The 12,695-nt window shown below is 43.8% G+C and overlaps 1 protein-coding gene across 2 annotated transcripts in view; it reads right to left on the reverse strand.

Moving 5' to 3' along the window:
• The window catches only part of LOC148017756 (protein TRIGALACTOSYLDIACYLGLYCEROL 2, chloroplastic-like), a 54,478-nt gene extending 42,209 nt beyond the window's left edge, over positions 1–12,269 (reverse strand). The window contains exon 1 of one of the 2 annotated variants that reach the window (XR_015687792.1): positions 11,283–12,268. Coding sequence is in view for 1 of the 2 variants with exons in the window: in XM_087662342.1 (XP_087518468.1) it covers positions 11,283–11,819 (537 nt within the window). In the remaining variant the exon portion in view is untranslated. Of the gene's footprint in view, positions 1–11,282 lie in introns of both variants that reach the window. The other variant, XM_087662342.1, reaches the window with a different exon arrangement.
• Positions 12,270–12,695: the final 426 nt, after the last annotated feature.

Here is a 12,695-nt window from a genome sequence, read left to right on the forward strand (position 1 = left end):
TTATTTATTGCTTCCCATATGTTGGAATATGCCGGATCAACCTGGCATTTCCCTTTCAAAGATTCAAGTAAATCGGAAGTGAACTGAGTAAAACTCAATTCATTTATGATGGGCATTCTACTGAGTGCATCAGCCACTATATTGTACTTCCCCTTTCTATACCTTATTTCGTAGTCGAACTCTTGAAGAAGTTCGGCCCATCTGGCTTTACGCCCTTGTAGATCCGGTTGGTCATTAAGCCACTTAATGCTTTCATGATCCGACAAGATTAAAAGTTTGGCACCGTACAGATAGTGCCTCCATTTCTTCATTGCATGTACTATTGCATACAGCTCCCTCTCATAAACAGAATAATTCCGTTTTGCACGGTCTAATTTCTTGCTTTCAAAAGCAACTGGTCGACCTTCTTGTAATAAGACCGTGCCTATCGCCTTATCACTGGCATCGGCTTCAACCACAAATGGTTTATTGGGATCCACAATTAATAGTACTGGAGCTGTAGCAATAGCTACCTTAAGTTTTTGAAAACTTTCATTTTGGTCTGTTCCCCAATTAAAGCTCTTCCCTTTCCCTTTAAGTTGGTCTGTCATTGGAACAGCTATTTTGGCATAATCTCGAATGAATCTACGATAAAATCCAGATAATCCTAGGAAGATCTGCAGCTCTTCCAGGTTCCTTGGAGATGGCCATTCAATAATTGCCCTTACTTTTTCTGGATCCATCTTGATTCCCTCTTTCGAGATAATATGCCCCAAATATTTGACCTCTTGTGCGAAGAATTCACATTTAGTTTTCTTCGCATAAAGGGAATGTGTTCTTAACAATTGGAATACTAATCGTAAGTATTCCAAATGTTCTTCTCTTGATTTACTAAAGATCAAGATATCATCCAAGAAGACTACTACAAAGTGTCCTAGATAGGGCCGTAACACACTATTCATCAGCTTCATAAAGGTAGCTGGTGCATTAGTGAGGCCAAAAGGCATCACCAAAAAATCATAATGCCCATATCTAGTACGAAATGCTGTCTTAGGAACATCCTGTGCCTTAATTCTTACTTGGCGATAGCCTGATCTTAAGTCTATTTTTGTGAAGAATTTTGCCCCTTGTAATTGATCAAAAATATCTTCCATTCTGGGCATAGGAAATTTATTCTTCACTGTTATCTTATTAAGTGCTCTATAATCAACACAAAGTCGCATAGAACCATCTTTTTTCTTTACCAATAAAATTGGCAAAGCCCAAGGTGAATTGCTGGGTTGTATAAACCCTTTATCAAGGTAATCCTTAATTTGTCTTTCAACTTCTTGGTGCTGTGTTTCACTTAACTTATAAGGTGGTTTAGAAATAGGGTGTGTATCTCTATCTATGTCAATTGGGTGATTTACATCACCCCTATCTGGTGGAAGGCCACTTGGTAAATCAGAAGGAAACACATCTTTACTCACATTCAACTCACAAACATAAGAAAATTGTTGCTTAATATTACAAAAAGTAAAAGTGTTTTGTACAGGAAGAGACCATAAAATATATACCTCACAAGCTTCCTTCTTTATCAGCTTCTGAACTTCAGTGGAACACAACAAAGGATTATCAGATACTTCATGTTCACCTTGAATCACAAAAGTCTTACCATCCCTTTCAAATTCCAGTGTATTATGATGATAACTACGTTTTAAGGATGGTTTCAATCCCCATAGCCACTCCCTCCCTAAAGCAATATCAGCTCTTTCCATATTCATAATTTGGAAATCAAGTTTATCTTTATATCCTTGGATCTCAATTTCCAAATTGGATACCATTGTATCCCATATTTTATTATCCTGACCTTGCATCATACGAACAACATATTGATGCCCACTCTTTTGTTGGGGAAGTTTCAATTTTTTGACAAGTGCATAATTTATAAAATTGTGGGTAGCAGAGTCATCAATCATGACTCTAACCCTCTTTCCAACTGTCAATCCATGCACTCTAACTAAATCATGTGGCCCAAAAGTAGGCTGCCACATGGAAGTTGACATACAACACCTGTGTTGTACATCCTTGTGCAATACCTCTAAAGATTTATACCTTCCATGCCCCTTTAATTCCAGGGTCTGCACTACATGGATTTGTTTTTCTTTTCCCTTGCCCTTATCCTTATCCTCTCCTTATCTTCCCCCTTTTTCCTTTGAGGGCAATTCCAGGCAGCATGGTTAGGGGATAGGCAATTGAAACACACCCTTTCTTTTTTGGCCTTATCCAAGTCATCTTGACTTAACTTTGGCCTTACATATTGTTTCTTTTCAAAGGGTTGTTTCTTGCCCTTAAGAAATGGTATTTTCCTTTTAAATTTGCCTACAAATTTTGAGGTTTCCAATTCCTTAGTCTTGGGCTCCGTATCAGTGAGACTAGTGAGTGTACCTGGACGCGTACTATCTGCATTGATTAATGCAAATTTAATTGCCTCTTCAAGCGTCTTAGGCGAACTTCTTTTCACTTCCTTTTTACAGGCCTTATCTAGTCCCCTAATGAATCCTCTTGTCTTTTGAAATTCATCTATTCCTTCCAATTTGAGGATTATCTCACGATAATCCTCCAGATATGTCAGCAGGGGTCTTCCCTTTTGTCTGACATAATCCCAATCTTCCCAATTTCTTTCCATTTCATTTTCAGGAAGGAATTCTTTCAAAAAGACCGATTCAAATTGAGCCCAAGTTTCAGGTATTTTATTTGCCTCCTTTAAAGTTCGCCACCATTTATATGCCTTTGGCCCCAAAGTTAAACTGGCCTCCAGCGCTTGGAGATGTGGTGGAGTATTTTTAAGTTTGTGCAAATCCTCTTGGAGAAAATTAAAGATAATGTCTTTATTTCTATCTTTTTCCTCATCTAAATCTTTCGATGAAGATGGAATATCCGAGATTTCTAGCTTATTTTTATCCCTTTCTAGTAATAAGGTTAATTGAGATTTTATTTCGGTGAGTGTTTGAGTTAGAAATTCCATTTGAACCCCCTGTGCTTGCACACGAGCAGTTAGATCATCGAATTATTCTCGTGTGGCAAAAAATTCTTCCCATTGTTCTTCTTGTATCTTGATTTCATGGGGATCTACCATAGGGTGGTCCCCAGAACTAGAGCCCTCGATTACCCCCTCTCTCCCTTTCCCCTCCATTAATACACTGAAATTGGAAAGCAAATATAAGAAATTTGCGTACAAAGTTGGGGTACTTCCCTGATTACAATAAAATAGAAGTCAATGATCTCTGTAAAGTAGAGATGGCTGGAAGAACGAGATAGCTGGGAACACGGCCTGTCGGCAGGAGCGCTGGGTATGGGTGTAATTAATCACCCCCTGTCAGGTCACGTGGGAACACAGGCTGTGAACCAAAAGATTAAAGACTAAAGATTGAAACGGAACTTAGTCCCATCGTAATCGCCCGCAAGGATGTTGACGATAAACGTAATCCGTTTTGCCCCCGTCCGTCGTGGTCGCCTTTGTTAACACACAAAAATGACAAGTAGTAGCTAAACTCCTGACGACCGTCGAGTATGAAGTATGGCGTGTATGAAATGGCACGAGTGATCCCTTCTTTCACCTCCCAACCTCGCCTAGATGAGTACTGGCTCCTCTCTTCCCGTTTCCTCTGCCAGCCGTCAGTTTTAGGTGAGTCCTACTATTCTTAGACTCTCTTACTCTCTAGGCTCCCCTTGACCCTATTCGGGTGCCCAAGGTCCCCGGACGGTCATCCCTCGAGTCTGTCTCCCATAAATTACCTTATTAATGTAACGTAGATGCAGAAGGATACCCCAAAAATTAGGATTTTTGGGAGACCATTAAAACTCACTCAAATTGCTCCCCTTTTAGGGTTTTTCATTAATTAGATGTGTTTTGGGGCTGTTTAAGAATATTAATCAGCTGAAAAGCATGTTTAAGCTCAACACCCCCTCTCAGGCCCAAAACTGAGTCGAAAGATTAGGCCAGCCACTATGATGTTTACTTATCCCAAGGTGTCCCACCCCAAAGCAGCCAGAGCATCGGACAAAGGGTGCACGCCGGCTACCTAGTGGCCTACCAAGACTACAGAGGCGATGATTATCTTACCAAGAGAATCCAAGTAGTCACCCTAGAGAGGACAGGGCATTGGACAAAGGGTGCATGTCGGCTGCCCAATGGCCTACCAAGCCCTACAAAGGCAAATGGAACTACATTGAATTTTATTTTTTTGAATAAGTGAGTTAAATTGTATGGGATGCGGCCGATTGAGTAATAGTGACCCAGAAGATGGAAGTAGGAAGGGTACACCCAACACATCACAAAACAGTACAAGCTTACCCATCCACTCAGGGTATCGATGACGAGGAAAAATAGGTGATGAGGTATCCATGTGATAAAGGAGGATGGTGGTGTGGTAACAACAGCCGCCAGTGGAAACAGCTTAGGATCCGCTCAAGTGGTGCTCTGCACAATGAGATGCAAAGTATGCTACATATTGAAGAATGCTCATGCAGCAGGTGCCACTTAGACAGTGTCCCTCATGGGGAAATTGTTCACTTGCCCAAGCGCCCTAGTACAAAGATGATGATATCATGCAATGCAAAGGGTAAGGTACAACAGGGGGAAGGAACCGATGTTGAAGACAAAGTGCTGAAGCCTGTAGAATACCAAGAAGGGTAGGAACCCCCTCTCAACCTGGATGTAGATGTCAAAGAAGGAAGAGGAGCCTTATGTCGGTCTTCATATGGTGCCGAGAACCATAAGAAATGAAAAAAGATAAAGTGGATGAAGTAGATGAACCACCCCGCTCTTGTGAGTAAATGCAACGGAAGACAAAAGAATGGAAAAGCGAAGAACAATGAATCCTATGGGTCCAACTCTAAGAGTGCAAAAAATGAATGCTAGACTGACCTAGGGTATCCGAGAGGACCTAGAGACATACTAGTCTAAGAAGGTGGCCACCATCGTGTACGTCTAGTAGCAGAGTTCTGCCAAATGAACGCCTGACGAGATAGAGAGGAAGGTGAGATGGATGCATGAAGTGCAACGAGATCGGAACCTGCAAACCAATCAGCCAGTCCCTCAGGGGTAGTGAAAGAGATGGGCTACTAAGCCTGTACTCAAACCACATGTCCAGCAACAACAACGGGTGCTAAAGGAGCAGATGAAGCAGGAGTGAAAAGCGTAGCCCCGCTGGACTGTGCAATCACAGAGGTCTGCTGAGGCTTTCTAGGTGGAAGACCTTGGGCCTTGGAGTGACACTCCTCGTCCACATGACCTGCTCTCTGGCAGTGTGTGCAAAACTGGTTTTTCTTAGGGAGTTGCTGCGAAATAGGTCTAGATTCTTTGGTTCCATCCGAGGAAGAGGAGTCACCATTTGATTGGCTTGCCTTCACATCTTGTGAGTTCTTGCCACTTGTGGTTTTCCCTCCCAAAGAAGAGGCAACCAACCCCCTCTGCTCTGAATAAGGCTATTATGAGGATTTCTTGTGAACTTGATCAAGCAGCCTTGCGTAACGCAAGAACTGGCACTCAAACTCGTAGAAGGTTGGCAAGCAAGGTTGAGAGATGATGTGTTGAATGAAATTGAAGTACTTTTCAGGCAACTTATTCAAGATGAATGTAACCTGATCATCATCTGACTTTGGAGAGCCAGTAGTGGCGAACTCGGCAAGTAACCGCCTATATTCAACCAGCTTGACATTCAAATCATCCCCTTCCTTAATAGAAAAGTTCAAAGTCGAGATTGATGTGCCGAGTACGATCACGAGCCGCATAGCCGTCGAGAAGCTGACTCCAACATACTAACGTGAGCGGAAAGTGCTGCAACTGAGAGTGAAACTCAAAAGAAGCAACCCCTACATCAACTCAACATTGGCTATGGCATTGCAAGCTCTCCATTGACGGATGTAGGTAGGGTGAGCTAGTCGAGAGTCTGGCATTGGCTCGAGACCAATGACGAGGTCCCAAAGACCTTGAGACTCAAGCACTTGTTGCATGAAATTAGACCAAGCGGTGACATTTGACCCGTTAAAACATATCTTATCCATGAACGCATTCTTGGCCGTTGCAATAGGAGTGGTAGTGCTTGGAGATGGATAGTGTGCAAAAGTGTAGTGTGGGTAGAATGGGGGAGTGGAGTACACTTGGAAAGGGGCCCCAAAGTTCCCACCAGACATGCAGGTAGTGTGCAAGGTGGATCCATAGGTAGGGATGGGCTGACTAGGCATGGGCATGGTAGCCACATGAGGAACCCAAGGAGGAGGAATGGGAACGCGGGGAGCAGAAGATGGAAATCCATGCATAGGTGTAAGTTACCCCAAGGAGAGTGTGACGACGTACCATAAGCTGAGGATGGAAACCCCTGCATTTGAGTGGTCATGTGAGATGTGAAGCTAGGGATAGTGAGGGGGATGCCCATCACAATCGGCCCATGAGTTATGGGTGGCTCATTTGCTGAATGCAAAGAGGTAGAGAATCGGGTGGAGAAGGAAAAGGTGCTAGGAGAGGAGATGGAAGATCCAACCCTTAGGGTGTGTGATGGAAATGTGGAGTGTAATCCAAGGTTTTGGAAAGATGATGAGAGGTGATCAAGGTGTAAAGGCAGAAACACAAAAACGCAAACTGCGGGTGAAGAGTGAAGGGTTTCTCAACAGGTACTTCTTGCAACAATTCTCCTCTGGATATGTCCGCCTCCCACAATATGGGCATTTAGGCTTCTCCGAGTCAGAGTCAAAGCCTTGAAGAACTCTCTTGTCTTTTAGCCTTTGACTTCCCTTTCTTCTTCATGCCCCCTCCTGAACCTGCAACAAAAGCTTTGGTGGCGGTGGATCCACTGGCTACCTCTTTGGCACACTCATCATGCTCCAAAACAAGAGGGGCAAGCTCCTCCCATAGAAGCTTCTCACAAGTCCTCGATATAAGAAGGCAAGTGTAGAAAACATCAAACCGGGAAGATCGCAACAAAGTCAAAAAAATCATACCTATGTCCTCTAAACAAATCATCCTGCCATGGGACGCAAGCTCATCCCTCGTATCCTCCAACCTGTTGATATAATCCATCATGAAAGGAGAATTATCAACAACGAGCATCTGTAATTTCTTCTCGAGAGTAATCCGGTGGGCAAATGTCTTCTAATGGTACAAAGAAACAAGCTTTGTCCACACTTCTACTACTTTTTGCAACCTGCGCACATGCACTAGGAAAGAATCCTATAAGCTCATAAAGAGGAAAGATTGGGCTCTAGAGTTGAGCCAATCCCATAAGGCCACATGATCCAACTGTGGGATCCTCCACTGGACAGGGAATAGGGTGGGTAACCAACTCCCAAAGATCAAAGGTATCAAGGATACACTCCACTTTACATAACCAAAGCAAGGAGTTGGAACCATCAAGCCGGCCTTCTTTGGGCAAAGAAGGCAGTACAAGCATCTATATCGAGGGTGCCATGAAAGGCATATAAAGGCCAGCAAAGCGAGCCTTCTATGAAACATAGAGAGAATGGGGAGGAGAGGCATCCCATACAAACGTGCTAGGAGACCTCCATTCGTCACGCGAATTAGCACAAAAATCTCTCCATCTCTTAAAGGAAGGAACGGAGACAACATCCTCTAAGTCAATAAAGAATTGGTGATAAGACATCTTCGAACCTACAATCTCCCAAAAAGTACGTGTGACAGAGAAACAACTTACGCCTGCCACCAGGAGGCTGTCACCTACATAAAAAACTATCGCCCACAGCGGAAAGTTGTCGCCAAGGCTAAGAAAGCTATCACTTGCAAAAAGATGCGGACGCCTGCACGAGGAAACGAACATCTACAAAATATAAATTTGAGTTTTGAGCAAAACACAAATTTGTGTTAATGCCGCCTGGTCTTTGAAAATTTTTGCCTACTTGCCTAGGGGTTCAAACAAGCAATGGACCACTTATTCGGGCTATAAATACAGAAAACGCAAGCTGAAAATCTGCATTTTGGAAATATGGGCTGCTCCTCTACGATAAACTTGCTCTTCTGCAAGAAATCTCCAGACTGTGTTCTCACTTAGGCGATGATACCATGTGAGAGTGCGCAATGGAAGAGAACCATGAACACAAAGAGAAGCACAGAGAGAGAGAGAGAGAGAGAGAGATGAAATGAAATGAAATGATATATTAACGTCTACAAAAGGCCAAAATGACCTATGAGACCATGAGTTACAATCATGTGTATGATGGTACAACTGTCTGGGCAAAATATGTAGCACAAAGCAAAATAAGAAAGGAAACTAACTATGGCTATGTGTAAAACATAGAGCTTTATCTAATAACAATGAGCTCCAAATGGTACAATCTCATGTGGGTATGGAGGGCCTAGCTCTAGCCCAAGCAATAATCCCCTGTATCCACCTATGGTGTCATCGTTGTCTATGTCGAGGCCTAGGACGTTTGGATCGGCTAAGCTGAACAGCTCGATCAATCAGTACTCCTTGTCTGTGTGTGGATTGTGGTGGTGAGAGAGGCTCGTGTGGACTATGGCTGTAACTGTATTGAAGGCTTCTGAGTCTCCTTTGCAAAGAAGTCTATGAGCTACCTCTGTGAAGGGCCTCGGTGTCCTGGAGCAGCTGTACTCCTGAGATGCATGTCACGAAGTCGTCGTATCTCAAGAAGAAAGAGGCCAAGGCATCGCTGATCGGTGAAATCCATGACTCTGGATAGTAGTCCAAATCCGTCTCTAAGAGACAGTGGAAGTGACCACGGACCTCATAATACGCTGGGCAGCGGCAGATATAATGCTCCTCTGTCTCTCGCAATAGAAGATGAGGGAAGGATACTAGACTGACTGAAGAAGAATGCTAATGTAATGATGATGGACAGATCAATCTCTCCACACAGCCCATAGCATTAGTGAGGGCACCAAATCATGCTAATGATGAAGACAGCATCAGCGATGGAGGAAGATGAGAGAGTCTGAGTGTGCACCTGCCAAGGAAGAAGGAAGATGATGATATATGAATGGCTGCCAAGCCACAAAACCCCTAAATTGACCGACTGACATCTGAAAATGCCATTAATGCTGGCCGACCAGCATTTAATGCCAGTCATGTTAATGCTGGTCGTGACACAATAAATGCCTTAGAAATGCTAGATGGCCACCAAAAAATCCAACTGGTAAGGACAATATCTAGCAAGTGTGGATAGCCTAGAAAATGCAAAAATTGTCCATGGAAAACAACCGCAACTCGACAAACAAAAGAAATGCACCCAGATAGCCACCCTAGAATGAGTAGCCTCCCCCATCAAAACATATGACAGACCTGTCAGACCTCCAAAAGTCCTCTTCTGACTCACACTGAGGCTCACATGCAGGAGATGACAAGGTATGATAAACATGAGTGCTAGCATCTTCTCCTTCTCATCCTTCTAATCCTCCTTCTTCTCGTCCTTGACCTACACCTTTTTCTTCTTTCTCCACATGTACCTACAATAAACGCCTTGGTGGAGCCAAAACCACTAGCCCCAACCTCTCTGAGTCAATCGTCATGCTCCAAGATAAATGGTGAAAGCTCCTCCCATGAGAATGTCTCACGAGTCCTCGATGTGATAAGGCTGGTGATAAACTCTTCCTTTGAGTCATCAAAGCTCGTGAACTGGTAAGACATCTTCGATCTTGCAATCACCTAAAAAGCTACATTTTGATGAAGACAACATGGAAGACGAAAGGCAGTCAACTACACGGACTATAGATGTGTCGTCTGTCAAAGAAAAGTTATCTCCCACCACCAGAAGGAAGTCTCTACACCAAGAAGCTGTCACCCGAGTCAAAAAGCTGATGCCTACAAAACACAAAAAGCTAGAGCCACCTGATGTCTAGCCAGGGTCACCTAGTCCTGGATGATGTTGTGTGGTCTCCGAAAGGGTCAATTGGGCACTAGACCACCTATACAAGCAATGAATGCAGCAATTGCAAACTGAAAATCTGCTACTCCTCCGCAATGAAAACCTGCTCTTTAAAGAAGAAATCTCCAGACTATGTCATTCCGGATCAAGTAAATGAGGATGGCAGCACCAAGCACAAAGTATCGGAGTGTCGGAGTATGCACCTACAAACAGAAGACAGAAAATTGGGGTGTGTGTGTGTGTGTGTCTACCAAGTGGGGGGTGTGGCTATAAATAGCTAGAAGAGTAAAAAACTGACCAACCTACATCTGTAGGGGCCATAAATGCTGCCACTCCGAAAAATGCCAAAAAAAATAGGGGAGGCCCTAGAAAAAATCCCAGATGACAATGACAATATCCAGCAGGTGTAGGCAGACTGTGGAAAGCAGAAACTAGCCTAGGAATGCACACAAGAAGCCGACAATATAAGAAAATGCACCTAGACTGCCCAAGCTCCTATATCTCTGTTCTTCTCTAACAGGAGTGCACAACCAGGAGATGACAGACTAACATGTCTAACATAGGCAAGCTAACATGAACCGGTTCCCATGCATTTTAGTTTCAATGGACATATTTTTGAGTGTTAAGAGAGGGGGACAACTACTGCTGCTGATAGCGCATCACCTTTTGCTGATCATGCTGCCATATTGCTCGTCGCTATCTCCCATGCCTACATGTTGCTTATTGCCTTGGCAGTTGCATACACAACTCATGACTACTCCCCAAACGGCTGCATTTTGCACCATTCTGCCGATGCGGTGCGATGATATTCACTGCTGTGTTCCAGCCTCAGCATCCTCACTCAGTCCAAGAGCTGCTGCATTGCACTACCTTCCTCAAAATCACAGATATCCTCTACTCTAGAGATTGGCTACAACATTGCTGCTCTAAACTGTTCCTTCGCCCTTTGGCATGGAGTTTGGTGGTTTGCTCAATTTGTTCATCAAGTCCACTCATTCATCTAGTGCATTATAATTTCCTTCTCCAAGTATTCTTTTCTTAGTTGTGTCGATTCATGCAATCTATTATCCCTAGGGTTCTTACTCAAGGTACTATTAGTTCTGGTTCTTAAGGTTCATGTATGCACTTGCTCATATACATTTCTATTTCAAGAAAGACACAACATACTATTAACCTTCTGCATAAAACTTCATGTAGAATGTCAATTACATTCCCAAGTAATAACAACAAAATATGAAATCTTAAAAAGATGCAAAGTTATTCTTATCGAGTTTCAACTCCAATTTTATTCATTGGATGTACGATCAACAACTATGTGGGCTTTTAGTGTCTTCAACATGAGTTCATTAGCCCACACTTCTCCATTGCGAACATTGTCATCACAATTGCATAGAAAATTTATAAAGTCCTGATTCGTGCAGACTTGCCTGAATAACAGCATCTATTCTCTCAAGGCTCGGCCTTACTTGAACAACAGATCCCATCTCAACTCCACGGAGCCGTACCGGAGTGCCAATATCAATGCCTGCCGCCAAAGGAAACTCAAACACCACTTGGTAGCAGCGAGGTGATGATGCAAGCTGTGATCCTTTCTTCCACAAGAACCTGCCTCCCAAGGCCAAAGAGCCTGCCATGACAATGATGCCAATGGAGGCCTCGACAACATTCTCTGCACCGATACCAACATCATCAAAGGCACTCATCAACTGTCTGTGGAAGACTTGGAGGGGGCCTGGCTTCCTGTTGCTGCTGGTGCTGCTGCTGCTGCTGCTGCTGCTTTGCAGGTGAGGATAGTGATTGGAGGACGAAGAGGTGTGGGCAGCACCATCTGCAGGGTCCGGATTGCACGCCTGACAAGATAATCGGGCATGTCTAGGCGTATTCCTATTGCTTGACAATAGCAGGCCACCGGAAGCGACGCCGACTGGGGGCTCCCCGGTGGGTGAGAGAAGTGATAGCCTCATGCTCGTTCTTATTCAGCCTTCTCCATCACTTTTAAGTGCCTGCGCGGTCTGCAACCTTTACGAACTGCAGAATCCCGAACGGAGAATGTCGTGCTTTGTAAGTGCCTGCACGCTCTGCAGCGTCCATGAACGGCAGAATCCTGAACTGAGAAAATCGTCGAGCGATATGCTCTAGCTCGCATGTATGAGCTCTAGATCATCGCTTCCGTTAATCTTCTCGTGATCTCAATAATCCCGATTCCATGAATCGATGTAGGACCATACCACCAGATAAACCATAACAGCTACCCCCGCCATGAACTCGACAGTTGGCATGCCATGGTATTTGTCTTTGGTTTGGCGAAATCTTTGGCTGCGTTCAGACAGAGGCGGCAGCACTGTAAACTATGACCAACCTTCCCTCTCTTTTGTGTGAAGAATATAGCCAGAGACACAATGTGTTAGAAGAAGGTAAAGAGAGATTTTTTCTTAGTGCCAAGGCTCTTTCGAAGGGGAGGGGTCGGTAGAAAGAGGGTAGGTCCGGCGGAAAGAGAAGGGAAGTCTCAACCATTTAGGAGATGCCACATCAAAACCATACCCCTTTGATATATCTCTGCCGTCGCTTGTCTGAACCTAGCCTTTGATATCGAAAAATTTGGAGTACGTTCGAAGGGGTTGGTTAAATCAATTGTGGGATGTGGGGCCATTATTAACGCAAATGCCATATTGGAGAGGAAGGAGAAAATAAGAAGAAGTTCTCATCGGTAGAGGTGGCTAAATGTAAGAAACCATAGGAGGAAGAAGGATAAGGGAACTAAGTTGACACCTGTACTTTGAATGGTTTAGAGAACCTCGAATCACTTTTTATTACTAAAAAATGAAAGGTAAATATAAAAT

The sequence above is a fragment of the Lygodium microphyllum genome, chromosome 21 (genome assembly GCF_053477565.2).
Source record: "Lygodium microphyllum isolate KBCC chromosome 21, Lygodium_microphyllum_v1.1.10, whole genome shotgun sequence".
NCBI classification, from domain to species: Eukaryota; Viridiplantae; Streptophyta; class Polypodiopsida; order Schizaeales; family Lygodiaceae; genus Lygodium; species Lygodium microphyllum.